This window comes from Pelophylax lessonae, assembly GCF_965119305.1.
Source record: "Pelophylax lessonae genome assembly, chromosome: 3".
NCBI classification, from domain to species: domain Eukaryota; kingdom Metazoa; phylum Chordata; class Amphibia; order Anura; family Ranidae; genus Pelophylax; species Pelophylax lessonae.
In genome coordinates, this window is record NC_138770.1 from 562,723,866 (window position 1) to 562,750,204 (window position 26,339).

Below are 26,339 nucleotides of genomic sequence, written 5' to 3' on the forward strand. Positions count from 1 at the left end.
AGGTGGGAGACTCTGTCCATAGGACAACAATCAGTCGTATACTGCACAAATCTGGCCTTTATGGAAGAGTGGCAAGAAGAAAGCCATTTCTTAAAGATATCCATAAAAAGTGTCGTTTAAAGTTTGCAACAAGCCACCTGGGAGACACACCAAACATGTGGAAGAAGGTGCTCTGGTCAGATGAAACCAAAATCAAACTTTTTGGCAACAATGCAAAACATTATTTTTGGCGTAAAAGCAACACAGCTCATCACCCTGAACACACCATCCCCACTGTCAAACATGGTGGTGGCAGCATCATGGTTTGGGCCTGCTTTTCTTCAGCAGGGACAGGGAAGATGGTTAAATTTGATGGGAAGATGAATGGAGCCATATACAGGACCATTCTGGAAGAAAACCTGATGGAGTCTGCAAAAGACCTGAGACTGGGACGGAGATTTGTCTTCCAACAAGACAATGATCCAAAACATAAAGCAAAATCTACAATGGAATGGTTCACAAATAAACATATCCAGGTGTTAGAATGGACAAGTCAAAGTCCAGCCCTGAATCCAATCGAGAATCTGTGGAAAGAACTGAAAACTGCTGTTCACAAATGCTCTGCATCCAACCTCACTGTGCTCAAGCTATTTTGCAAGGAGGAATGGGCAAAAATTTCAGTCTCTCGATGTGCAAAACTGATAGAGACATACCCCAAGTGACTTACAGCTGTAATCCCAGCAAAAGGTGGCGCTACAAAGTATTAACTTAAGGGGGCTGAATAATTTTGCACGCCCAATTTTTCAGTTTTTTATTTGTTAAAAAAGTTTGAAATATCCAATAAATTACGTTCCACTTCATGATTGTGTCCCACTTGTTGATTCTTCACAAAAAATTACAGTTTTATATCTTTATGTTTGAAGCCTGAAATGTGGCAAAAGGTCGAAAAGTTCAAGGGGGCCGAATACTTTCGCAAAGCACTGTAAATGAGGTGTTATATGGGGACTGGCACAATTTTTCTGTTTGCTATTGTCCAAACTTTTGTAAGCAGCAGTATGATCCAAATGTGTCGGAATTCCGATTCCCCTCAATGAATGAGAAAGAAGAGAAATATAAGTACTCCTTAAACTCTAAACCAAAATCCAAAAATTATTAAAATTACTAAACTTAAAGAAAGCAGTATATATTATCTCCTTTACGGAATATTACATTTTAGAGAATGCAGTTAAGAGATACATTCATCTAATAAATCCACTTTCAGCAGTACTGACATTTGGGCTTCTATCAGATATGTTCTGACAGCTTAAGAGCACAGAAGGATGATTGAACATGTAAGGAATTTCAAATTTAGAATGGCTGAGTTAGAGCAAAATCAAATCTACATGCACACACAGCAGTGCACATAACCAACATGCTTACGTATGAATAGGTCCTTCTAGCTTCCCTCTCAAAACATGATAAGCTGCAGTACATAGATATGAACCAGTCAAGTAGGAAAGAATAGGATTTCTACTATTAATGCACTTTGATGCAATAAAAATGCAAGTGCTTTACTGCAGGGAGTGCCAGTAGGCCTTTAAGGGGGTGATTTACTAAAACTGGAGAGTGCAAAACCTGGTAAAGCTGTGCTAATCAGCCTTTAACTTCAGCTTGTTCAATTAAGTTTTGAGAAAAAAAAAAAAAAAGAATTGGAAGCTGATTGGTTTCTGTGCACAGCTGCACCAGATTTTGCACTCTCCATTTTTAGTTTTTCAACCGTTAAGTGACCAAATCCTCCAAGTAGAATCTCCATATTTACCTCTAGGTGAAAAAATGACACAAGTCCAGATGAAACCTTGTGCTTGTACTATATTGTATTATGTAACAGAGAAAGGCAAGAATGCAAAAAAAAAAAAAAAAAAAGTTTGCAACAATAAGGATTTTAGGCCGTAGACACTAAGGTTGAGAGTTTTGCTTTTCCTGTAAGCTTCCTTTTACAATCATACTCTCTTGTCGATGAAGACTAAAAGGTTCCTAACACTAAAGGTGGTAACGTTTTTAAGAGTTAGGTGTGAGGCACAAGTACTTCTATGGGCACAGTATTTAGCAGGAAGTGATATTAGGAAAAAGAGCTGACATCTCTTGTCCTCTGCATTCCAAATGGTGAAAGCGGACATTGCTGCAGGAACAGGTTATATTGACCTCTTTTATGAAAAAAAGGCTTTTTTTTTTTTTTTTTTTTTAAGCCTTTAGATGAGTAAGCAAGACACAAGAGATTTGACACTACATTACTTACCTGACAAGCATGGAAATTTCCAATAGGTTATTATGCCTCGGGTAGATGACCTACCCTATCCAAACTGCCAGGGAAATGTCTATCAAGCACCTAGCTTACTTTTCTCTTTCAAACAGAATTATTTTATTTAAACTACTGACAGATAATTATATGTTAGAGAAAAATCTCTAGGTCTTGTTTACAGGTGCAGTGGCGTTTACTGTCCCTCTAAAAAGGTGGTGGATCCCTTTTCAGAAGCCTCCTGAATACCAATTTTAACTAGATAAAGCCAGCAGCTCTGAGCTGCAACTGTGTACATTACACTTGAACAGGTGACTTGTGGCGGCAGTATCATTTTTACCGCACCACAAGTGCGAAAATGTGTACTAAGATGGCTGCTGGACATGTTAAGGTGCAGCTTGGTGGTTGAGAGGGCTGGCGCGCTAAAACACTAATCAGCACAGTCACAAAATTACACTGTGAGGTAGTTGGCCACATAAAAATTCAATTTCTATGCATTGCATGGAAAATATGTAAATGTTAACTGGATATAATATATGTTGTAATTTCAATAGTTATCCAGTAAGCCACAGTCTCATTTACCAGACCCAAATTATTTCTTTTTTTTTTAACGGGTTATTTCACACTGAAATTGTAAGGGTTATTTAGTATTTCTTGTCTACTCTGTTCCATTATGTTGGAACATGATGTTGGAGTATTCTTTGTTTCATATACAATATGAAATATTTTTGTCTACAACCATCTTTATTAAATAATTGAGTAAATCATTCATACAGAAATTCAAACTCGAAAAAAGTAAACCCATATATGTACATGTATTATTTAAAAGCACAAAACTTACTAAAAATCTTAGTTAGACTTACCGGTGACAATATTTCTAACAGCCTTTCAGAACAGCACCTGGAGAGAGCACGGCTTCACCCAATTTTCCCAGGAAACACTGCAGCCTTTAAAATCCCTCCTCTTCAACCATGTCTTCAGTTATAGAGTAGCCTCTGACATGCTGGAAAACAGAGCACATAACAACAAACAACCATAACAGGCTGCTAAGTCATATTTTAGAAAAAACCCAGGGAGGGTAGTAGCCGCTGTCCTGAAAGGCTCTTAGAAATACCATCAGTGGTAAGTCTAACTAAGATTTTCCAAAATCGCCTTTCAGGACAGCACCAGGAAAGAATAACCAAGAAACTTACCCTAGGACAGGACCACTGCCTGAAGCACCTTCCTACCGAAGGCCTGATCTGCAGCTGACAGTTAGTCTAGCCTATAGTGCCGAAGTAAGTATTAAAGCTGGACCAGGTAGCTGCCTTGCAGATCTGTTCAGGCAAAGCACCGGCCCTTTCGGCCCAGGAAGCTGCCACTGACCTTGTAGAGTAGGCAGCAATACCCTCAGGAGATGCTTCCCCCTGGGCTATGCAGGCTTCTTTGATTGTCCCACTTAAGCCACCCTCCTAAAGTACTCTTGGAGGCTTTTTTCTTTTGTGGGATCCCATGAAGATGATGAAGAGTGCATTTGATTTCCTGAATCCTTTGGTTATGGATAGACATTGTAATAGGCATCTTCTCACATCTAAAAGTATGGAAGCTCTGCACCTTAGCGTTAGCTGGAGTTGAAGAAAAGGTAGCTAGTAAGATTTCCTGAGTACGATGAAAAGATGTAGAAATCTTAGGAAGAAAGGTCGGATCTATTCTGAGAATTACTTGGTCCGGAAATATAACAAAAAAAGGATCTGCGACTGACAAGGCCTGAATTTCACTGATTCTTCGGGCCAATGTGATCACTACCAGAAAAATTGTCTTGAGAACTAAATTCTTCAGAGAAGCTTCCTCTAAAGGTTCAAACAGAGTTTTGGTGAATCCTTGTAACACAAGAGACAAATCCCATTTGGGAAAAACTTTAAGGGCCACTGGCCTATTGCGGGCTAAAACCCTGACATAATCCAAAAAATCAAAGCTTCTTGCGATAATGTTTTCTCAAAAAAAAAAAAAACTGAAAGAGCCGCCACTTGGGTTTTTAGGGTGCTGGATGCCAGCCCCTTCTCCATTCCTTCATGGAGGAATTCCAAAACTGAAACTACATTTTTAACTTGTAGTCTCTTGAAAGAACACCAGGAATTATATTTCTTCCACCCCTTCATGTGGATAGCCCTGGTCACCTTTTTTCTACTAGAGAGGTCTTCCTCAGAAACCAAGCTGTCAATTGTAGACAATCTGACACCGAATGGTTCAGGGTTCCTTGCGTTAGTAGGTCCCGCCTAAGTGGAAGTTTCCAGGGGGTTTACGTAGCTAGATTTACAAGTGGCGCAAACCAAGGCCTCTTTGGCCAAAAGGGAGTGATCAAGCTCAAATCTGTGGATTCTTCCTTGAACTTCCTGAGGACTAGCTAGATCAGCTAGAGGGGGGGTGTGTAGCAAAAGAGGAAGTCCCACAGATAAGTAAGGGCATATAGACCGAAGGCCTGATCCTCTCTGTGAAGACAAAAGAATATTGGTGCTTTTGAGTTTTGCTGGTTCGCAAATACATCGACCTGAGGATGGCCCCAGACTTCCACAACCATCAGGAAGACTTCCTGGTTTATGTTCCATTCTGCTTCTACTATCTTTTTTTTCTGCTTAGGAGATCTGCCAGGAGATTTTGGGAACTTTTCAGGTGAATGGCTGTTAGAGAAGCCACATTTTGTTCTGCCCAGGAAGGTAGCTGCATGGCCAGATCCGAGAGGCTCCTGCTCCTTGTTCCCCCCTGTTTCCATGCAAAGGGTACAGCCGTCATGTTGTCTGACAGGACCTTAACATGTTGATCCCTGACAGCTTGTTGAAAGGACAGGAGTCCCATAAAGATGGCCTTCACATCTGGCCATTTGGACGACTTTCCTAGCCTCTGTCTTAGACTTTTGTACAGTACAGTGGTCTAGATGGGCCCCCAGCTCCATGCATTTGCATCCGTGGTTAGCCGTTTGTTAAGAGGAAAAAACTTCAGGGCCTTTGTCAGATTGACTGGATTTTGCCACCACCAGAGAGCCCTCTTCACCCTTGCAGAAATGCGGATTGGCTTCTCTAGGAGCTCTAGATGTGACCATTTCTGTAGAATGCCCATCTGGAGAGGGCGAGAATGTAGCCTGGCCCATTGGAAGGCTGGTATGGATGAGGTAAGCAGCCCTAGTGGCCCAAGCTACCCGAACTGTCATCGTGAGGTTGGTCTTAATCTGACCCACCACAGACTGGACCTTTATTATTTTTTTCTTAAAGGAGAAAAACCTTTTAAAGTAATGAATTTATTGTGTACCCCAAAAAAAGAATCTCCTGTGCTTGAATCAAGTTGGACTTTCCAAATTTAGGAGCCACCCCAAGCTTTTAAGGTGGGATCGGGTCTCCTTAAGGGTTGCTAACATCTAACTTCTGGAGTCTGCGAAGAGCAAGAGGTAGTCCAGATAAGGGACAATTAATATCCCCCTCAATCTCAGCGTTTCCAGTGCTTCTGCCATCACTTTTGTGAACACTCTGGGTGAAGACAACAGACCGAAGGGAAGAGCCCTGAACTGAAGATGCCAAATCGATTCCCCCAAGTTGACAGCGAGCCAGAGAAACTTTTGACAAGACTGGGCTATTGGAATGTGTAAATAAGCATATAATGACATCATAAAAAACACCCTGGGAACAGAAGCTTTGTTACCAAGTAGATTGTGTCTATCCGGAAGTGTTTGTACTGTATTGATTTGCTTAGAATATTTAGTTTAGGATCATCTGGTATTTGCCAGAGGGTTTCTTCACCAAAAAGATGTGTGAATATAAGCCCCGGCCTTCCTGTTCTTTTGGGACTTGAATTTCAACTTCCTGCTGCATCAGCTCCTGTAAAAGAGACATCACTGCGGAAGCTTTTTCTTTGTCCCTTGGGAGAGCGATGATAAAGAACCTGCTTGGGAGCATTTACGAGAATTCCAGGTTGTAACCCCAGGCGACGATGTTCCTGGCGAAGAGACTTGAGGTTACTTGCTCCCATTGTGGAAGAAAAAAAGATAACCTTCCTCCCACTGGGAGGAGGCTATCATTTGCTTTTGGCTGATTGATCTGGGGGTCTGAAAAGCACCCCACCTCTTCCCTTTCCCCTCTGGAAGGACCACCTGGTCTTCTGGTCCTGTTCCCTACTTCTCTGGGACTAAGGAACAGCACGAAAAAATTCAGAGGCTGTTTCTTTTTAGAGGGAAAGACTTTCTATCAGCTGTTCTGTCTAGCACTGTGTCACGTACCTGGTTGGTGAACCTGACGTGCAGAGGAAGGCCTCTCGTACAGCTCCGGCTCGAGGGCCACTTGTGGTGAGACAGTAGCCGCTGGAGCACGGTGGGGTAAGAGTACCTAGGATCAGTCCAAAAGTCTGTGTGGCAGACGTGCCAGCAGGATGGCTGGAAGCAGGCAGACTGGCTTAGCTTGGCGACAACTGAGGATGCACAGTGGAAGCAGGTGCCAGAAGATGCTGAGCTGGACCAAAGGAGCCATAGCAGGCTGGAAGAGCCGGAAGCAGGGTCAGATGAGCCGGGTCGGTAACAGACAGGCGAATCAGGCAAGTACAGCAGACAGCAACATAGTCAGGTCAAAGGCATAGTTCGCAATGAAAAAAGTGCAAGTGATGTTGGGACCGGCGCTACCACTTTAAATATTATGTCTGTGCAATTCCATAACCTGTATAATTCATACGTTTATTCCAAAAGTGCATATAGTGCTTATAGTGCAAAGATAAAAACCAAAGTGCTGCGTGCTAGTAAACCTTCAATAAATTAGCATGGGCTGTGCTCAGTGTACCATATCATAAATCACATATGCATATACAAAGTGCTGAGTGCTACTGATACCAATAACCACGCGTGTGATTGCGTGCTGTAACAATGTATGGCGCCAGTGGATACCCCACCGATTGCACCGCTGCTTACCGCACTCTTAGAAAGGTGGCTCGGCACTCCTTGGTCACTAGAACAAAAGATAAGCCTCCATTGCGTAGTATATGTTGTTAAGGATAAAGCAACGTAGCATCCACTCACATTTAGGGAGATCACTATCAGCTTGAGGTGGAACACAGAAGCGACCCGGCGAACACCTCAAGCGGTGGAACGAGGAAGCGACCCGGCGAACACCTCAAGCTGATAGTGAACTCCCTAAATGTGAGTGGATGCTACGTTGCTTTATCCTTAACATATACTACGCAATGTAGGCTTATCTTTTGTTCTAGTGACCAAGGAGTGCCGAGTCACCTTTCTAAGAGTGCGGTAAGCAGCGGTGCAATCGGTGGGGTATCCACTGGCGCCATACATTGTTACAGCACGCAATCACACACGTGGTTTTTGGTATCAGTAGCACTCAGCACTTTGTATATGCATATGTGATTTATGATATGGTACACTGAGCACAGCCCATGCTAATTTATTGAAGGTTTACTAGCACGCAGCACTTTGGTTTTTATCTTTGCACTATAAGCACTATATGCACTTTTGGAATAAACGTATGAATTATACAGTTTATGGAATTGCACAGACATAATATTTAAAATGGTAGCGCCGGTCCCAACATCACTTGCACTTTTTTCTAATCTACTACCTCAGTGGTAGGTTGGGGGCAGCTTACACCACTATTTTAGTCCAAGAAAGTACTGAAACTCCATAGTGCTGGTATTTAACCCTTTTCATAGTTAGCAATGGATGCGGGATACATGGGTGCAGCAGGCAGAGGCATGGTCCAAGGTGAAGCCCGGGTTCAGGACAGGTAGCAGACAGAATAGTTGGAAGCAAGCCGGGTCAAGATCAGTGGTCAAATACAGGAATCAGGGATGCAGGAACTACACAGAACGCTGTAGACCAAACAGCAATTAGCCAGCGCTAAAGTCCTGTTTAAATAGGCCATTTGGCGCTAGAAGTGCGGCCGCGAGCGGGCATGTGCGTTCGCCTAGAAACAACATTAGTGCTATGGAGAAGCCTTTCCTGACAGACTGTTTCCAGATCTGGACCGCACATGTAATGTCTAGAAAATGGCAAAACCGTACAACTTGATCTTAGAAGCCGAGTCACCTGACCATGTTTTAAGCCAAATTGCACGTCTGACCGAGTTGACTAGAGCTGAGGATCTTGCAGACATTTTAAATGATTCTGCAGAAGCATCAGCCATGTATATGACTGCTTTAACCAGTACTGGCAATGACTCGAGTAAATCTTTCCTAGATGTCCCAGACTCCACGTGCCCTTTAAGGCTAGACGAGGTGGAATCCCATGCCTTTTTAAGGAGTGAATCTACCCTCTTGTCCATTGCATCCTTCAAGACACCCATATCCTCGAATGCCAAATCTGTGCAGCGCGAAACCTGAGAAAAGGCTGCGTCTACCCTGGGCCTTTTATTCCAAACACGGATCTCAACATCTTCAAAAGGGAACCTTTAGAGAACAAAGGGGCCCTCTCAGTATCTTTCAATTCTTTTTTTAATTGTCTCTGACAGAACCTTATAAACTGGGAATACCCTGTGTTTAGATTCATCCAGTCCCTGATACATTCTTTTCATCCAGTCCCCTGATACAAACATAGATTGCTTTGAGAAAATCATATACTTCCTCTAAAGATAATTTGTATCTGGATGTTTTACTAATGTCTTCTTCCTCCTCATCCGTATCCTGGAGGGAAAGAAGTGTACTTGCCCCTTCTCCCTCCAAATCACTGGCCTCTGCTGACTTTGAGGTGGATGCCAAGGAGCTAGAGAAAGTACTTTGCTGGGAATCTGTTTGTGTTGCTGGGACCTTGACCAATTAAGAACAGACTGATCTTCACATTTACATTGCTGTGCAGATTTCTCTTTGACAAGATCTGCTATGTAGGTTTTGCAAAGCAGTTTCGGCCATGAATCTCTCAGGGGGTTTTTGTAAGGAGGACATTTTCTTGAAACTGAGGGAGATCTGGATTTAATTGTGGCTTTAACCTGAAACCAAAACAAGAAAAGCCACCAATCACCTAACAGCTGGAGCTAACAAACCCCAAAGTGAACAGATACTAACACCTCAGAAAAAAAGAAGGCCTCCCGTGCACTAAACCAGCCAATACTAAAGGACAGAATTCCAGTTTAAATATCAAGGCTGAGAACAGTTTATCACAGCAGTCACAGAGCAGGCTCCCACTAGAGGCAAGAAAAAACACACAAATAAGGCCACTTGTAAAGATAGAGGTGCCTTGCGGTGCCTGCTTCTGCCGATGCAGAAGTCTTCTCCTCCATATTATGCAAAGTGCGCAGTTGAATGAGATAGAAACGCCTGTTTCCTGGTGCCCCCACGCTCCGGGGACCAGAAGCACCGACCTCTGACCCACCCACTGACCCTTGCGTTCCATCGGCTGGATTTAATGCCGCTACGCCCCCGCCAAAAGTCCCACCTACCGGAATCAACGTCACTCGCCGGCCGGGACCGATATGCGGAGACTGCCATGAGACATGGCTCCCTGTTCGGACTGCCTACCAGCCCATAACCTGCGGCTCCCGGGCACACAGGCTGGACATCCCAGCGAGGCACTGCTCCCCTGAGCTGGAAGGACCAGAGACTCCGGGACACTCCCCTCCAGTACAGCTGGAGGGCTGCTGGGGTGGTCAATAAAAAGCAAATACCTAGAGGTAAGCCTACTCTTTCTCCACCTGGCCTGAGCGCAGCCCCCCCTAACTGGTTCCCTGCAGTGCTTCCACCATGGCGGAGGAAACACAATAACTGAAGGCATGGTGGAAGAGGAGGTATTTTAAAGGCTGCAGTGTTTCCTGGGAAAATTGGGTGGAACTGCGCTCTCTCCAGGTGATGTCCTGAAAGGCGATTTGGAAAAGATTTATTAACACCTAGAAAAAACAAAAAAAAAAAACTCTCGGAAGAAAGAACATGAAACAAGGGTAGATAGAGAGAAACATTATACTGGTTATCCAAAAACCTCTTGCCGCATCTTCATCAGGATGAGCGGGTAATTGAAAAAACCTCTGTCATGTGCTTAATGTGATCTGCCTCCCAATCAGGGATATTTCCTCTCACTTACTGGTGGAACAGAATGTGATAAGAAATATTTTCCAGTGGGAACACAGCCTGCAACGAAACCCATTTTTTCCTCAGTAAAAACAGGGAAGGGTTACTCTCCTTTCTTGTCCTGCTGTCAGAGGCGCAGGAAGTGAGATGAAACATTCCCTGTAGGGTTACTGTACAGACAGAGAAAGACAGAAGCCAAAAGGGGCACTCATTGGTCTTTGGGCATACGCTATGTGGCTACAGTGACTGTGAATGGAAAATAAATATATATATATATATATATATATATATATATATATATACACATACACACACACACAAACTCACTCACAAATGCATGTGTGTATACAATGTGTAAATACGTGTTACAATGGACTATCACTTACTTGATCTTCATGATTGAGGCCATTGTGTAAAACTAGGTAAAACTGAACCAAGACATCTGAGTTTGGTAGAACATCTTGCCGTCTTGTCATCATACCACAGATTAGCTTGTAGGCATGCAGTTTGCCCTCCTTGTATTCACTTGGCAAGGTGGTAGCCTAACAATAAATTACACATTGTTAAACGTGAAACAGAAATCACAGGGAATGCCAGAAATGTAAAACAATGGAAACTAAAATGCATCTCGTTGTTTTTTTTTGTTTTGTTTTTTTTTTTTTGGTAGTTTAGTTCTAGATAAAGTGTGTTTTTCCAGTGTCGATGGTACAAAAAGCCAAAAAGTGATGGGAAATCTTTCAATGAGGGCACCAATTCTGGTAACAATTAAGAGGGTATTTGCTTTTCACTAATTTTCTCTCATGTCTCCAGGACTAGAGTTAAAGTTAAATCTCCATAGGGGGTAAAAATAACCTTTTAGGGGGCTCGAAATGATCCATGCTTTATCAAAAAAAACATAAAAAGTTCTGGCTGAAGATACACCTTCACATATATAATATATCACACAAGTGAGTACACCCCTCACATTTTTGTAAATATTTTATTATAACTTTTCATGTGACAACACTGAAGAAATTACACTCTTTTTTTACAATGTAAAGTAGTGAGTGTAAAGCTTGTATAACATTGTAAATTTGCTGTCCCCTCAAAATAACTCAACACACAGTCATGAATGTCTAAACCGCTGGCAATAAAAGGGAGTACACCCCTAAGTGACAATGTTCAAATTGGGACCAAAGTGTCAATATTCTGTGTGGCCACCATTATTTTCTAGGACTGCCTTAACCCTCTTGGTTATGGAGTTCACCAGAGCTTCACAGGTTGCCACTGGAGTCCTCTTTCACTCCTACATGATGACATCACGGAGCTGGTGGATGTTAGAGACCTTGCGCTCCTCCACCTTACATTTGAGGATGCCCTACAGATGCTCAATAGGGTTTAGGTCTGGAGACGTGCTTGGCAAGTCCATCACCTTTATACGCAGCTTCTTTAGGCAGTGGTTGTCTTGGAGGTGTGTTTGGGGTTGTTATGTTGGAATACTGCCCTGTGGCCCAGTCTTCAAAGGCAGGGGATCATGCTCTGCTTCAGTATGTCACAGTACATGTTGGCATTCATGGTTCCCTCAATGAACTGTAGCTCCCCAGTACCGGCAGCACTCATGCAACCCCAGACCATACAACTCCCACCACCATGCTTGACTGTAGGCAAGACACACTTGTCTTTGTACTCCTCACCTGGTTGCCGCCACACATGCTTGACCCCATCTGAACCTAATAGGTTTATCTTGGTCTCATCAGACCACAGGACATGGTTTCCAGTACTCCGTGTCCTTAGTCTGCTTGTCTTCAGCAAACTGTTTGCGGGCTTTCTTGTGCATCATCTTTAGAAAGGCTTCCTTTTGGGACGACATCTATGCAGACCAATTTGATGCAGTGTGCAGCGTATGGTCTGAGCACTGACAGGCTGACCCCCCACCCCTTCAACTTCTGCAGCAATGCTTGCAGCACTCATACGTCTGGATATGACGCTGAGCACGTGCACTCAACTCCTTTGGTGGACCATAGCGAGGCTTGTACTGAGTGGAAACTGTCCTGTTAAACCACTGTATGGTCTTGGTCCCTGTGCTGCAGCTCAGTTTCAGGGTCTTGGCAATCTTCTTATAGCCTAGGCCATCTTTATGTAGAGAAACAATTCTTTTTTTCAGATCCTCAGAGAGTTCTTTGCCATGAGGTGCCATGTTGAACTTCCAGTGACCAAGTATGAGAAAGTGAGAGCGATAACAACAAATTTAACACACCTGCTCCCCATTCACACCTGAGACCTTGTAACACTAACTAATCACATGACACCGGGGAGAGAAAATGGCTATTTGGACCAATTTGGACATTGTCACTTAGGGGTGTACTGACTTTTGTTGCCAGGGGTTTAGACAATAAATGCTGTGTGGTGAGTTAGTTAGAGGTGACGGCAAATTTACACTGTTATACAAGCTGTACACTCACTACTTTACATAAAAAAATATTGTATCTATTATAGCCTGAAAGGGGGGGGGGGTCCTCAAACTTCCCTCTCTTCCCTCCCTCTAAAGTATGTACTTGTCTAAATGCAGAGCATGAAGTATAATTTCTGTCCACTGCTTCATTCTTCTGCTTAGTCTGCTATAAGCATGAGCCACTTCTGACAAGTATTCTTGACACCAAGACAAACATGGTGACAGTAGATGAACAGCCTCAGCTCTGTACCTGTGTGCTGCGTGTCACCAATCAGATCTCTTTCCACTGAGTGCAACTTCAGCTCTCCACCTCCTGCTTTTCAGAGCCGAGAGATCCCGTGTAAATTCTACACTTTGAATGGACGTAGGGGAAAAGACTGATGTAGATAGACAGGTACAACCTATGTCGGAGTATTTGTTTCATCTCTGTGTATCACCTGAGGCCAATCATTTCACTTGGTATTTGTGAAGGTTTGCATCCACTTTAACTTAGATATAGCATCCAATATTTTAAGCCTTCTTGGGTTCAACATAATGTCTGCCTCCCAGACCCTTGATACTAAAACGGAGATTATGTTTGGGGTTCCACAATACATTTTTTGAGGTTTGCAAATAGTCAGGAACTTAATTCATACAACAGAGATCTACTGATAAATATAATGTCTCCGCAAAACAAATGCAATCTCATTCTTAGTGTAATAAAAACTGATACACTGACTCTTGGGACCATAATGTAAAAGTGACTGAGCATCTCTGGTCAATAATAAGATGTTTTCATTTTATTTATCAAACTGGTCTCTTACATACAAGAGCTGAATGCTCTAAATAGAAGTTTTGGAAGAAGAATGCTTTCTCATCCTTCAAGTGGTGAGGCTGCCTAAGAAGCACAGAACCAAAATGCACTTTGTTTATACTGTATATTGAAACCATACCACTCAAAAAAGAACTTCTAGTGCACTGGCAGCTAGGAACCTCTTGTAAAGCATCCAAAGTACAGCAAAATACTTATTGCCATGTGTATGAGCTCTGAACTCAGGACAACCACTCAATAGCTTGTTCCTGATAAATAGTTCATATTCTGTATTACCTACAGAGTTTTACACTTCATATTAAAACGTACAAACGTGTTTGCATTATAATTATTTTCTACTTCTAAATTTAGTAATCCCAAAAACAAAATTTTCACGGAATGTACAATAGGGTGTGTAGTGTTTGTTGATGACATGCTATCCGACCTTGATCAGATTACTTCGTACATAAACGCTCTTCTGTATCTGTGCCAATTTCTGGGCTTCATTTAAATGGTTTATTCTTGTCTACAAGCTACTGAAGTACTCACCGGTAATTAATAAAAAAAAATAAAAAATAAATTAATGCTGTGCATTTCATTCTCATAAATGTGCTGAAGGTAATAAGATCAAACAGTGTAAGTATCCCTTACTTTAAATAGCCAAGATGCAAACATTCTGAGAGGTGGGATCAAAATGGGAGGCGGAGGGGAAGACTGATTGTCCAGACTGATTGACAGATTGTCTCTAATCTGAAAGAGAAAATAATGTAAAGCTAAAATTGTGTTAAAAAAAAAAAAAAACAGCAGTTTTTTTATAATATAAACTAATCAACTACACCTTATCATCCAGAAACTGTATCAAAGGCTATTTAATGCTGCCACCTAGTGTTTGATATGCAAAATGTTTTAATATACCACATACTTGACGTATCAAGGTGTCTTATATAAGGGGATTCTGTTGACAAACACAGGTGGGGTTTTATATAACACTTTGAATGTGTGCCTAAGCCCTCATTCACATTGGAGGAAGGTTTGAAATTGTGCGAGTTCGGGGGGTAATTTGAAAGACATCTTTGCGGATTCATGCACAGATGTCTATTGAAACTTGCCCCCCGAAGTCGCCAAAAGTAGTGCAGGAACTAGTTTTGTAAATTGGTACGTTACCGCAAAGTCGGCATTGCACCCAATCAGACGGTGCTATTGCCGGCAATAGGCTGCGATCTGGCATGCGATTTGACATGTCAAATAACTCTGATGTGAACGGGGGCTGACTCTGAATTCTCTATACCAGCTTCTTACTGTGGTAATAGAGTTACAATCTTCAGCACACATTATATTTGGAACATTGCAATTATTATTCCAAACTTTATCAATACCAGATGACCCACTGTGACTAGTGCAAAATGCTACACACACAGGGAAAATGTATCAAATGTTGTTCCCCAGGGAGCCAAGATTGACAGCAGGACATTTCATTAGTTTACTGCCATGTACAGTCATGGTCAGTAAAGCAATGCACTGAGCAAATATAATGTACAAAGCACAGTACCACAGAGCACACAAGTCGTACTATACTTTAGACGTAATAGAAGAAAGTCTATTTTGACTATATAAAATTAAATTATTTTTCAACATATACAGAGTAAAGCTAAATGTATTAACATTTTCTAGAAAGAAAGAGATGGTGAACACAAAAGATACCATAAAAGAGCATTAGCCTCATGCACTACATCAATGCCTTTTCCAGGTTACAGGCAAGCTCTAGGTCACTCACTGTAAGGGAAAGCCCTCCAAAAGAAGGTAAATGTGGCTTTCTGCTACTCCAAATGGAACTTTCAAAAGGTGTCTTACAAGCTGGAAAAGGCTGTGAAGTGCTGCCATCAGCTGATTGTACAAAGGAGCGTCTGATATCTCTGATTGGATGATGGCAGTGACAGATCTGTACTTCTTGTTGCTCATCAGTCAAATCCAAAAAGCCCCCCTAGCAAGGCTCCAATACAGCACATAGCTTGCAAACATCCTTCATGTTGCCTTACACATTGGGGAAAATGAAATCTCACTTCATCATAAAATTCTTCCCCCATTTAGGGTGAATTCACGCTAACTTTACATTTCCATGCATTTCAGTTGCTCTTTAATGAGCAATGGACCTGCACTTTGATATTAAAGCGTACTGCTTTTTTTTTTTTTTTTAAACAGGTTTCCTTTGACTTGACATTCTGTGGGTAGAAAAGGGGTGTGAGGGAAGATTTATTTGTTTTTAGAGAATTTCTTAGATTTTTTTTCCTTTTGTTTTGGAAACAGGCTATCTAGCACAACAGCCCTAATCACTGTGATAGCTCTAGATATACTGAGGAGGGGGTATATGAGGAGATTGGGGCAAACAAGAAGATGCTATTGGGTACATCCATTGCTGTCACAACATGAAAGGGCAGTTATGGTCCTTATACCAGGATTTACAAAGTCACCCAGGAAAATTCTTTGCCTATACACACATGTGCATTGCTAGGAAAGAATGTGTGTAAAGTATATGGAATATGTTTGTTGGTAGGGTTAGAGGGTTAAGTTAGTGTTTACGTTTTGGTTTAGAGGTAAAATTGGGTTAGTGTTATGTTCAGGGTTAAGTTAAGTTTGAAGTTACAGTTAAAGAGGTTGTAACCTTAAAAAAAAAAAAAAAAAAAAAAAAAAAATCCTGTTCCTTTCAACATACATTTGTTTCAACATAGCTTGTGCGGTGTCATTTTTCCCTTTCAATGCTGTAAAAAACTGGCTCCGTGGAGGCATGTACCTACCGTGGTCAGGTACATGCCTCCGTCAGGCCACAGTCTCTCCCTCTCCCTTCATGCCTGTCAGCTCCTGTGTGTAAGCCCCCCCCCCCCCCCAAAATTACTGGCAGCCCCTCTGTTATAAAAAGATATACAACTCAGTGTATTTTTTTTCTTCATTCTAATCCTAAATACCTTAATCCACATCGCCGATGTGCAGTCACATGACCGCCCTGCTGGCATCCGAGGGAGATCTTAGCCCCTCCCATTGTAGTCCTTAGATCGGGGTAAAGAGAGCGGTGGATGGTCACATGACTGCACATCGGCGATGTGGAGATTAAGATATTTAGGATTAGAATTAAAAAAAACACACACACCGAGTTGTACAGTGCATCCAGAAAGTATTCACAGCGCTTCACTTTTTATACCTTTTGTTATGTTACAGCGCTTAATTCAAAATTAATTCAATGCATTCTTTTCCTCAAAATTCTACAAACAATACCCCATAATGAGAACGTGAAAGAAGTTTGTTTGAGATTTTGAAAATGTATTAAAAATAAAGACAATCCTATGTACAAAAGTATTTACAGCCTTTGCTCAATACTTTGTGGAAGCACCTTTGGCACCAATTACACCCTCAGGTCCTTCTGAATATGATGCTACAAGCTTGGGACACCTATTTATGGTCAGTTTCTCCCATTCTTCTTCGAAGGACCTCCCAAGCTCCATCAGGTTGGATGGGGAGCGTTAGCGCACAGACATTTTCAGATCTCTCCAGAGATGTTCAATCGGGTTCAAGTCTGGGTTCTGGCTGGGCCATTTAAGAACATACACAGAGTTGTCCCGTATCCACTCCTTTTTTATCTTCGCTGTGTGCTTAGGGTCTTTGTCCTGTTCGAAGATAAACTTTTGCCCCAGTCTGAGGTCCAGAAGGATCTGGAGCAGGTTTTCATTAAGGATGTCTCTGTACTTTGCTGCATTCATCTTTTCCTCAATCCTGACTAGTCTCCCAGTTTCTGCCACTGAAAAACATCCCCACAGCATGATGCTGCCACCTCCATGCTTCACTCTAGAGATGGTATTGGCCAAGTGATGAGAGGTGCCTGGTTTCCTCCAGACATGTCGCTTGCCATTCAGACCAAAGCATTCAATCTTTGTTTGATCAGACCAGAGAATTTTGTTTCTTATGGTCTGAGAGTCCTTCAGCTGCCCTTTGGCAAACTCCAGGCGGGCTTTCATGTGCCTTTTACTAAGGAGTGGCTTCCATTTGGCCACTCTACCATACAGGTCTCGGTGGAGTGCTGCAGAGATGGTTGTTCTTCTCTAAGGTTCTCCTCTCTACACAGAGAAACGTTGGAGCTCTGTAGAGTGACTATATGGTAATTAGTCTCCTCTCTTACTTACTAAGGCCCTTCTCCACCCATCGCTCATTTTGGCCGGGCAGGCCGCTCTAGGAAGAGTTCTGGTGGTTCCAAACTTCTTCCATTTATGGATGATAGAGGCCACTGTGCTCATTGGGATCTTCAATGCTGCAGAATTTTTTCTGTACCCTTCCCCTGATCTGTGTCTAGATAAAATCCAGTCTCGGAGGTCCACAGACAATACCTTGGATTTCATAGCTTGGTTTGTGCTTTGACATGCGCTGTTAACTGAGAGACCTTATATAGACAGGTTTGTGCCTTTCCAAATCATGTCCAATCAACTGAATTTACCACAGGTGGATGCCTATCAAGTTGTAGAAACATCTCAGGGATGATCAGTGGAAACAGGATGCACCTTAGCTGTGAATACTTATGTACATGTGATTTTTCTTCATTTTTTATAAATTTGCAAAGATTTCAAACAAACTTCTTTCACGTTGTCATTATGGGGTATTGTTTGTAGAATTTTGAGGACAATAATAAATTGAATCCATTTTGGAATAAGACTGTAACATAACAAAATGTGGAAAAAGTGAGTACTTTCCGGATACACTGTATATCTTGTTATAACAGAGGGGCTGCCAGTAATTGAGAACACTAACTTAACAACCACTTTATGTTAAGAGTTAAGTCAGGGTTAGGTTTCGTTTTCCTTTACTTATTTTGCGTTACGCTGCACTGATCTGCATTTTGTGCCCATTCACACTACCGTGACTTGTCAGGCGACTGGTCAGCCTGACAAGTCGCGGTCCATGCAGTGCTACGGGAACTGTTCTAATAGGAGCGGCTCAAGTTGCTCCGACTTAGAAAGTAGTTCCTTTACTACTTCGGGGTGACATCGGAGCGACTTGCATTGACATTCATTATATGAAGTCCGTGCAAGTCGCGCCGAAGTCGCGGTGCACGCAACTTCACAGGTCGCCCCCGAAGTCGTGCCGCGGTAGTGTGAACCGGCACTTTATGCGCATTGACCTGCGTTGTGTTGTGTGAAAATGTTTACATGTTGAATTTTAACCCAACACAGCATTGTGGTGTAAACAGAAAACATTAAAAATGGGATTTTTGACTTACTGTAAAATCCATTTCTTTGATGTTCATTGACGGACACAGCTCCTGATTATTCTTAACCATTGACTTATACTGACCCCTAAAGGAGTAGGACACTAGGCAGGAAGAAGCTTGACTACGCCTATGAACAGTCCCAGGGGGTATACACCCACTTTCAGCTATAGGCACTCAGTTTTGTTACAAGCAGTGTCAGAAGAAAACCAACTCCACAGAGGGGTGGGTGCTGTGTCTGTTAATGAACATCAGAGAAATGGATTTTACGGTAAGTCAAAAGTCCCAATTTCTCTTTCGTTCATTGACGGACATAGCTCCTGATCTTCTTAACCATTAAGACGTCCCAAAGCAGTGTCAAACATGAGGGGTGGGAACAGCAAGAAAAAATTCCCAAGGCTAAACCGTAGCCAACCAGGTAAAATGAGATCAACCAAAAAACAACTGGAGGCCACCTGAAAACATTACACCCCCAAAACAGTGGCCTGGAAAACCTTGCAGCCAAAAGAAGAATCCGCAGATGCCAACACATCTACTTTAAAAAATGTTGTGAAAGTGTGCACCGATAACCAGGTGGTCCTGCGCAGGATTGAGGCAGAAGGGATTTTGGTCATTTAGGTGGCTCTGGACTGACCTCACTGGTCTTGGTACGCCGACATCCCTTGGAGACTACCTCGCAGGAAGGATCTGCTGTTCCAAGGGCCGATCTTCAATCCTGGCTTTGACAGCTTGGCTGTTGAAAGCCAGGTGCTGAAGGGCAGAGGTTTGTCTGAGTCGGTGATTCCAACGTTAGGAAGTCTACTTCTAGGAAGATCTACCATCGTATGTGGAAAATGAAGATTGCGTGGTGTGAGTCTCTTGGGGTTCATCCTCGCTCTCTCGGTGGCTCGGGTTTTGACCTTCCTCCAAAGGGGGGGTTGAGCAGAGACTGGCTTTGAGTACTATCAAGGGCAAGGTGTCTGCCTTGGTGGTCTTACCTTTGGCCACGCACTCTGTGGTGCGTACCTTTCTTCAGGGGGTTTGACACTTGGTTCCTCTAGTGCAGTCCCCAATACAACCTTGGGAACTCAACTTGCTGCTCTCGGTTCTCCAGAAACCTCCCATTAAAAATCTTCGGGAGGTTCCTCTACTTACGCTGTCCAAGAAGGTGGCCTTTTTGGTGGCTATCACCTCTGCATGAAGGGTGTCGAAATTGATGGCGTTATCTTGTCGTTCACCTTACTTGGTGGTTCACAAAAATAAGGTGGTTCTTCGCCCCTCTCCATCATTCCTTCCAAAGGTTGACTTTGATTTCCATTTTTGTTGCCTTTCCTGTGTCCTAGGCCAAAACATCCTAAGGAAATTGCGTTGCATGCCCTGGATGTGGTTCAGGCAATACAGGTGTACCTGGCAGCTACCGAGTCTTTTCGGAAGTCAAACTCACTGTTCCTGCTCAAGGATGGGCCTTGGAAAGGACTTTCCGCTTACTCTGCAACCAATTCTAGATGAATCAGACAGACTGTGACTCAAGATTAATCAATCAAGGGTCAGGTTCCTCCTTTCTCTGCCAAGGCGCACTCTACTCTAATTGGGGCGCTTAGTGCCTCCTGGGTCTTCTGTCATCAGGCATCAGCGATGTAGGTTTGCAAGGCGGCCACCTGGTCGTCGGTACACACTTTCACAAAATTTCCTCTGGCGGACGCCACAGGCATGCTGGTGACCCCGTGGGGCCAGTATAGTCTGATTTACGCCTTCCCTCCTCTCAAATTTCTGCCAAGACTCCTGCGCAGCGCGTCTGTGGCGTCTGCCAGAGGATCTCGTGACCGTGCCACAAACCTCTGCACCTTTTTTTGAGCTGAGACGCCAACAGATCCACCTCGGGGGTGCCCCACCAGAGACACAACTGATGAAAACCCTCCAGATGAAGGGACCACTCCCCTTGATCCAACGCCTGCCAACTGAGATAATACGCCTGCCAGTTTTCCACCCCCTGAATGTGCACAGCGGAGAGGATTGGAACGAAACATTCTGCCCAACATAGAATACCGCCTACCTTCAGACACCATGGCACTTTCCTATGCCCCCATGGTGATTGACATAAGCCATGGCCTTAGTGTTGTCAGATTGAATCCGCACTGGACACCCCTGAAGACAATCCTTCCAGTGATCCAGGCACAGTCTGATCACTCGGAGTTCCAGGACATTGATCAGTAGTCTGGACTCTTCCAAAGTCCTGACACTCTGAGCAGAGCTCTGGCCGAGGGCGCCTCCCCGCCCAAACAGACTGGCATCCATAGTGACCACTGTCCAATACAATGGGAAAAAGGATTTACCCTGTTGAAGTGCCGGAGAACAAAGCCACCAGATCAGGGACCTTTTTGTTTCCCGGCTCAGCCTGATCTGATTGTACAGAGACTTTGGACACTTGTCCTATTTGGCCAAGATCTCCCTTTACAGGAACCCTTATATAGAACTGTGCAAACGGAACCGCCTCATAGGTAGAAACTATCAGGCCCAGCACCCGCATGCAAGTCCGGAGGGATGACCATCTGCTGGACAGCAGAACATGAATTGCAGCATGCAGTTTCTGGAGTTTGTTCAGAGGAAGGAACACTCTGGCTAGTCAAATCCAGAGTAGGACTCAGGTAGTCAAGCTTTGTGTAAGGAACCAGAGCAGACTTCTGCATTACTTCATGGACCCACTTGTCTTGCACCAAGGAAGTTCACGTGTCCGGAAACAATCGAAGACGTCCCCAACCACCCCAGACACAGGTGAAGGCGCACCTTCATGCTGAATGAGTCTTGTCTGTGGGTCTGGAGAAACACGCTCTAGATTTGCCAGAGCAAGGTCACTTGGATCCTCCCAAGGAGGTCTTGAAAGGCTTTGATCCCTTGTCAGCCGACCCTGAGGGACGAAAAAAACTTTGTGAGCCAAGAAGGACGGGCCACGTCTACGACGAGAATCCTTGCCCTCAACAGCCTGCGGAAGGAAGGCACTCTTTCCACCTGCAAAACCCTTAATTATGTCATCCAGGGTAGCTCCAAACAGGCAATCTCCTTGAAAAGGGAGATCGGTTAAAGAGGTTGTAAACTCGTTTTAAAAAAATTTTTTTTTTTTACAACCTGCAATAGAAAGACATAATGAGCTAGTATGCATCGCATACTAGCTCATTATGAAATACTTACCTTAGAACGAGCCCCCGCCGTGCCGCTCTCTTACCTGTATGACGGGCGACATGACATGTCGCCCGTCTTCCGGGATCGCAGCATCCGGCCATCTGATTGGCCGGAGCCGCGGTGACGTCACTCCCGCGCACGCGCGCGGGAGCCGACGGTCACGGCACGGGGCTCTGAAGGAACGGCACGATCAGCCGTTCCTTCAGAGCGCATGCGCCAGTGACGTCACTGGCTCCATTAAAGGTAAATATCTCCTAAACGGTGCAAGTTTAGGAGATATTTACAGTACCTATAGGTAAGCCTTATCATAGGCTTACCTATAGGTACAACTTCCTGAGGAGGGTTTACTTCCTCTTTAAGGCTTTTTTTTTTTTTTTATTAGAAGTCTGGTCCGCAGACCAGCATTTGAGTCAAAAGACACGCCTAAGGACCACTGCCGAAACAGACATTCTAGCAAGCATGGGAGCCGCATCCAAAGAGGCATCGCAGACAAACTGCAGCCACTTGACTAACTGGTCCTCTAGCTCAGCAAAGGCAGGTAGCTGCTCCCCAACAGGTCATGGCGTAAAAGTTTAGCCCACTCGGTCAGAGTTTGCGACACCAGGGCAATGGTGAATACTGGCCTAAGTGCCAAACTAGCAACAGTGAACATAATGCGGGCCACGGCCTCCGCCTTTGTCAGCCGGAGACTCTTTAACAGGATTTATGGTTGCCTTCAATCTGGAAACTGGGGAATCCACTACCGGTCGAACAGTCCCATTTTTTTTTGCATTGCAAATTGCTTAGGGACCACAATGGGACGTTTTGGCTGTCCCCACTATTTTGCGACAATTCTGTCAAAATAGGGGGGAAGTGAAACCCCTTTGTTGCCCTAGATGGCTTGTGGGTGCCAAAGGGAACTGCGTCCATTTTCAAAGTCTCACGCACACAATCGGTGTGTCCACCAGCACCTTTTCGTGCGCAGCTACAGCATTGGAGGAATCATGCTCACTATTTGAAAATTAAGGACACGTAGTCACAGACCCCGCAGGGTGAGCAACGTCTGCGGCGGCTGAATCAAATTCAGGAGGAGACAGATGAGGCAGGGGAAGGCTGGGGGCGCTTTTAGCTAGTCCGCCACCCAAAAAACACCTCCAGGCCTGCAGCCTCTGAGAGGGGGTCAGGTGGGTGGGGAAACGTGCTCCAAGAACTCCATGAGCAAATAGGGCGACCCCCTCAAAAAGTGCAAAACACTGCTAAGGGACACCCCCACCGCACTGGCAGCACCACCTGCTCGTCAGCAATAGAGCACCAGACGATCCTGCAGCAGAGAGAGAGGACCCCACCAGACTCTCCACCCCACAGAACAGACACCAGGAGTCAGCACCAGGGGATAAGGAGGGGCTCCCACAGCCAAAATCGCCACCCAGAAGGCTCCTCATGGCTGCCACTATTTTCAATGTTGGACTAATGCAAAATGGCCGCCGGACTACACAAACATGGCCACCATGTATTACAGGCAAAACGGCTGCCCCGCACAGCACCAGAAGGCTCCCAGGGATCCAGGAGACAAGAAGGGAGGGACCGTGGCAGCTACAGCTCCCCCACCCCCATCGCCAATACAGTACCCTGCCCTAGCCCCAGGAGGTAGGCCAAACCACCACACTACCCATATAAGGGGAGGGGGGCAGATGGGGGGGCTCACAGGGACCACCAGACACAGAAGAGGGGGAACTCGGGGGTCCGACCGTCCAATGGAGGTGCCCATGTCCACCCCAAAACCCCCCCAGGGGGAGAGGGGGGACAGCTCATTACCATCCTAGGAACCAGACGCTCCAGACAGAACCTCCTCTTCATTGAAATGGGGGGCTGTCGGCCAGGAGGAATGCTGCGACACAGGCTGGGACCCGGTCGTATGCGACCTCGAGAGGCGTTTAACTCACGGGCCAGCCTCCATCTGGTGGGGTTATGTCGCAGCCGACCTAACGCGGTCCTGAGGTCTGCACGCGCTTGCTAGCTAGACTGGGGCGACCGCTGGATTTAAATTATCCAGCCCATCGCCCAGTCCGACAATTGATTGTAGATCTCACAGGAAAAATCCAGGAGAAAAAAATGTATATCTAAAAAGAAAACATTTGCCAGGACCAGAGATCCCAGCAAGGATAGAGGGCCTTACTCCTGACTAGGCAGGGAGAGGGAGTATACCCCCTGGGACTGCCCATAGGCATAGCCAGACTTTTTTTCTGCTTTGCGTCCTACTGCTGTAGGGGGCAGTATAACCCAATGGTTAAGAAGATCAGGAGCTGTGTCCGTCAATGAACGAAAGAGAAAATGCATTTTTTTTTTTTAAAGCAAATTGACTACTTCTGTGTTAAGTACCACATGAGTTATTTTAAAGCAAAAAAATCATACTGAGTTTAGCTATTATTGAATTGACCCCTATTTCATCACAGAAGAAAGCATTTATAAATACCTAGATGACAATGGCATTTCAATATGTGCAAGTTAACAATGAAAACATACAAGCCACTCAGAAGAAGTCTTCAAGAGTTTATGTTCATTTACCACTAGCTAATGGATTAGTCCACCCAAAAGCGATATTTTAGCCTTAAGTGAAATACAAGTGAGCTGAGGCATCCGGAGCTTCTTTTACGACTAAGAAACTCCAACAGCAAGATCACAGTGCTTTCAATCCTGACTGTGCTTCTGTTCACCTGGCAGATTTGGGTGTTCATGGCCAACTGTTCTAGCACCTGCTGCTGCATTCTCCATAGTAGAATATACATTAAAAACCCAAGGAGAGTGGGACCCAGCATAAAGGACACAGCAGGTGTGCTGACAAAGGAACTTAAGTGCAGACAACACAACAGATTTCCAAAGAAACACAAGAAGCTGTCAGGTGGTTTACCTCCAGAAAATCAAAAGTTAAAATATCTGTTTTGGGTGGATTGGCCCTTTAAAAATACAAACTTTTTCACAATATAACTGTAGTATGACACAAGACATGAGGAGGTAATTCACAAAAGATAATTTCTGTAAATAAAGAAAAGGTTTTTCTTTCTAAGCAGTTGCTGTCAGGTATCTTTGTATTTATGCATATCAAGAAATGTTACTGACAAAATATGATGAGACAAGGTTATTTCACAAAACTGTGAGAGAGGAAAGAGAGAGAACTGCTGGCAGCAGATCCGTCCAATCAAACAGCAACAGCTTTTTTTCTATAGCATGTTCAAAAGTAAAAGTCACTACCTGACTGGTAGCTATGAGCAAAACATTGACTATTGTTAGATATTCATTGGAAAATCAGATTAATATCACATAGATAAAAAAAGAGGCACATAAGCCATACCTTTGCTAACTTGTACCACAGCTCATAGAGGTAGCCAAACACTTTTGCATGAATTCGGGCAGACTGAATATTGTTTACGTCTCCAAGTATTCCCAAGATTCTCCTCCACAGGACCGCCGCAGAGTCTGCGTGCCAGCCAGACAGATTACCACCGGCTATGATGCTACAGTCCCCAGCAAGGCACTCAATGCTGTCTGCAAGCAAAATAGGAAAAGTTTTTTTTTTTTTTTTAACAAGTGGATAGTAAACAAAATGCTCCCAGATCAAGAATGTTGTAAACCTTTCAGTTTGCCTGGTTAATCCCTATAAAACTTATATACACTCATACAAAACAAGAAGGAAGGTTTTCTATTACACCTGTGCAAACAGCAGTGTACTGTTCTCAGGAATCTACGCTCAACAGTATGATTGTTAAATGCACATGTTCTATTGTAGCACATGACATTCTGCAGAGAACAAAATATGGACTGCTGCAATCAAAAGCCCCGTACACACGTACCGATCGTCGGCGAACGATCGGCCGTCTTTTGTCCCCGGGCTGTCGGTGTCTGTTGAAAAGTGCAAAGACAGCACAAGAATTTTGTCCGCCGACTACAGCCGACTGCAGAAGTGATGTCATGTAATGGTTAACTTTCCCTGTGTTTTTTCTTTTCTGAGCATGCCCAGTCTTGCAAATCTGCGGTCTGTCGGCCGAATTCTGTACTGACTGGCGAACAATCGGCCGCTCTGGTGTCGGCATACAAAAATTTTAATGCTTGCATGACAGATTCTTGTCGGCAGAATGTGCGCTGACGGCTGTCGGAGGCATCATACTAACAAGCGTACAATCGGCAGATCGGTCGTCGGCCGACGCTTGTCTGCCGACGATCGGTACGTGTGTACGGGCCTATAGTGTCCCAGTTAGGTCTGATAGTTTGTGATAATGCTCAACCAATGTGAGTAGAGATAAATTCAAATAAATAAGGGGTAAAGTGTTTTCCTCACCTTAGTTTGTTATCAAGGTAGGTATCGGGTTCTGGGCCTAGACTGCTGCCTCGCTTGTCACAGCAAACAAACTCCTCTCTAGATATACAATTTCTGGGTATATACAGTGCTCAGCATAAATGAGTACAACCAAAC

At 44.1% G+C, this 26,339-nt stretch overlaps 1 protein-coding gene across 2 annotated transcripts in view; it reads right to left on the reverse strand.

Moving 5' to 3' along the window:
- RALGAPA2 (Ral GTPase activating protein catalytic subunit alpha 2) overlaps nt 1–26,339 on the reverse strand; it is a 685,399-nt gene that overhangs the window by 382,368 nt on the left and 276,692 nt on the right. For both annotated transcript variants that reach the window (XM_082251348.1, XM_082251349.1), the window contains 3 exons: nt 25,221–25,414; nt 14,143–14,241; nt 10,657–10,812 (listed from right to left, as the gene is read on the reverse strand). In XM_082251348.1, the coding sequence (XP_082107474.1) occupies nt 10,657–10,812; nt 14,143–14,241; nt 25,221–25,414 (449 nt within the window). The remainder of the gene's footprint in view (nt 1–10,656; nt 10,813–14,142; nt 14,242–25,220; nt 25,415–26,339) is intronic.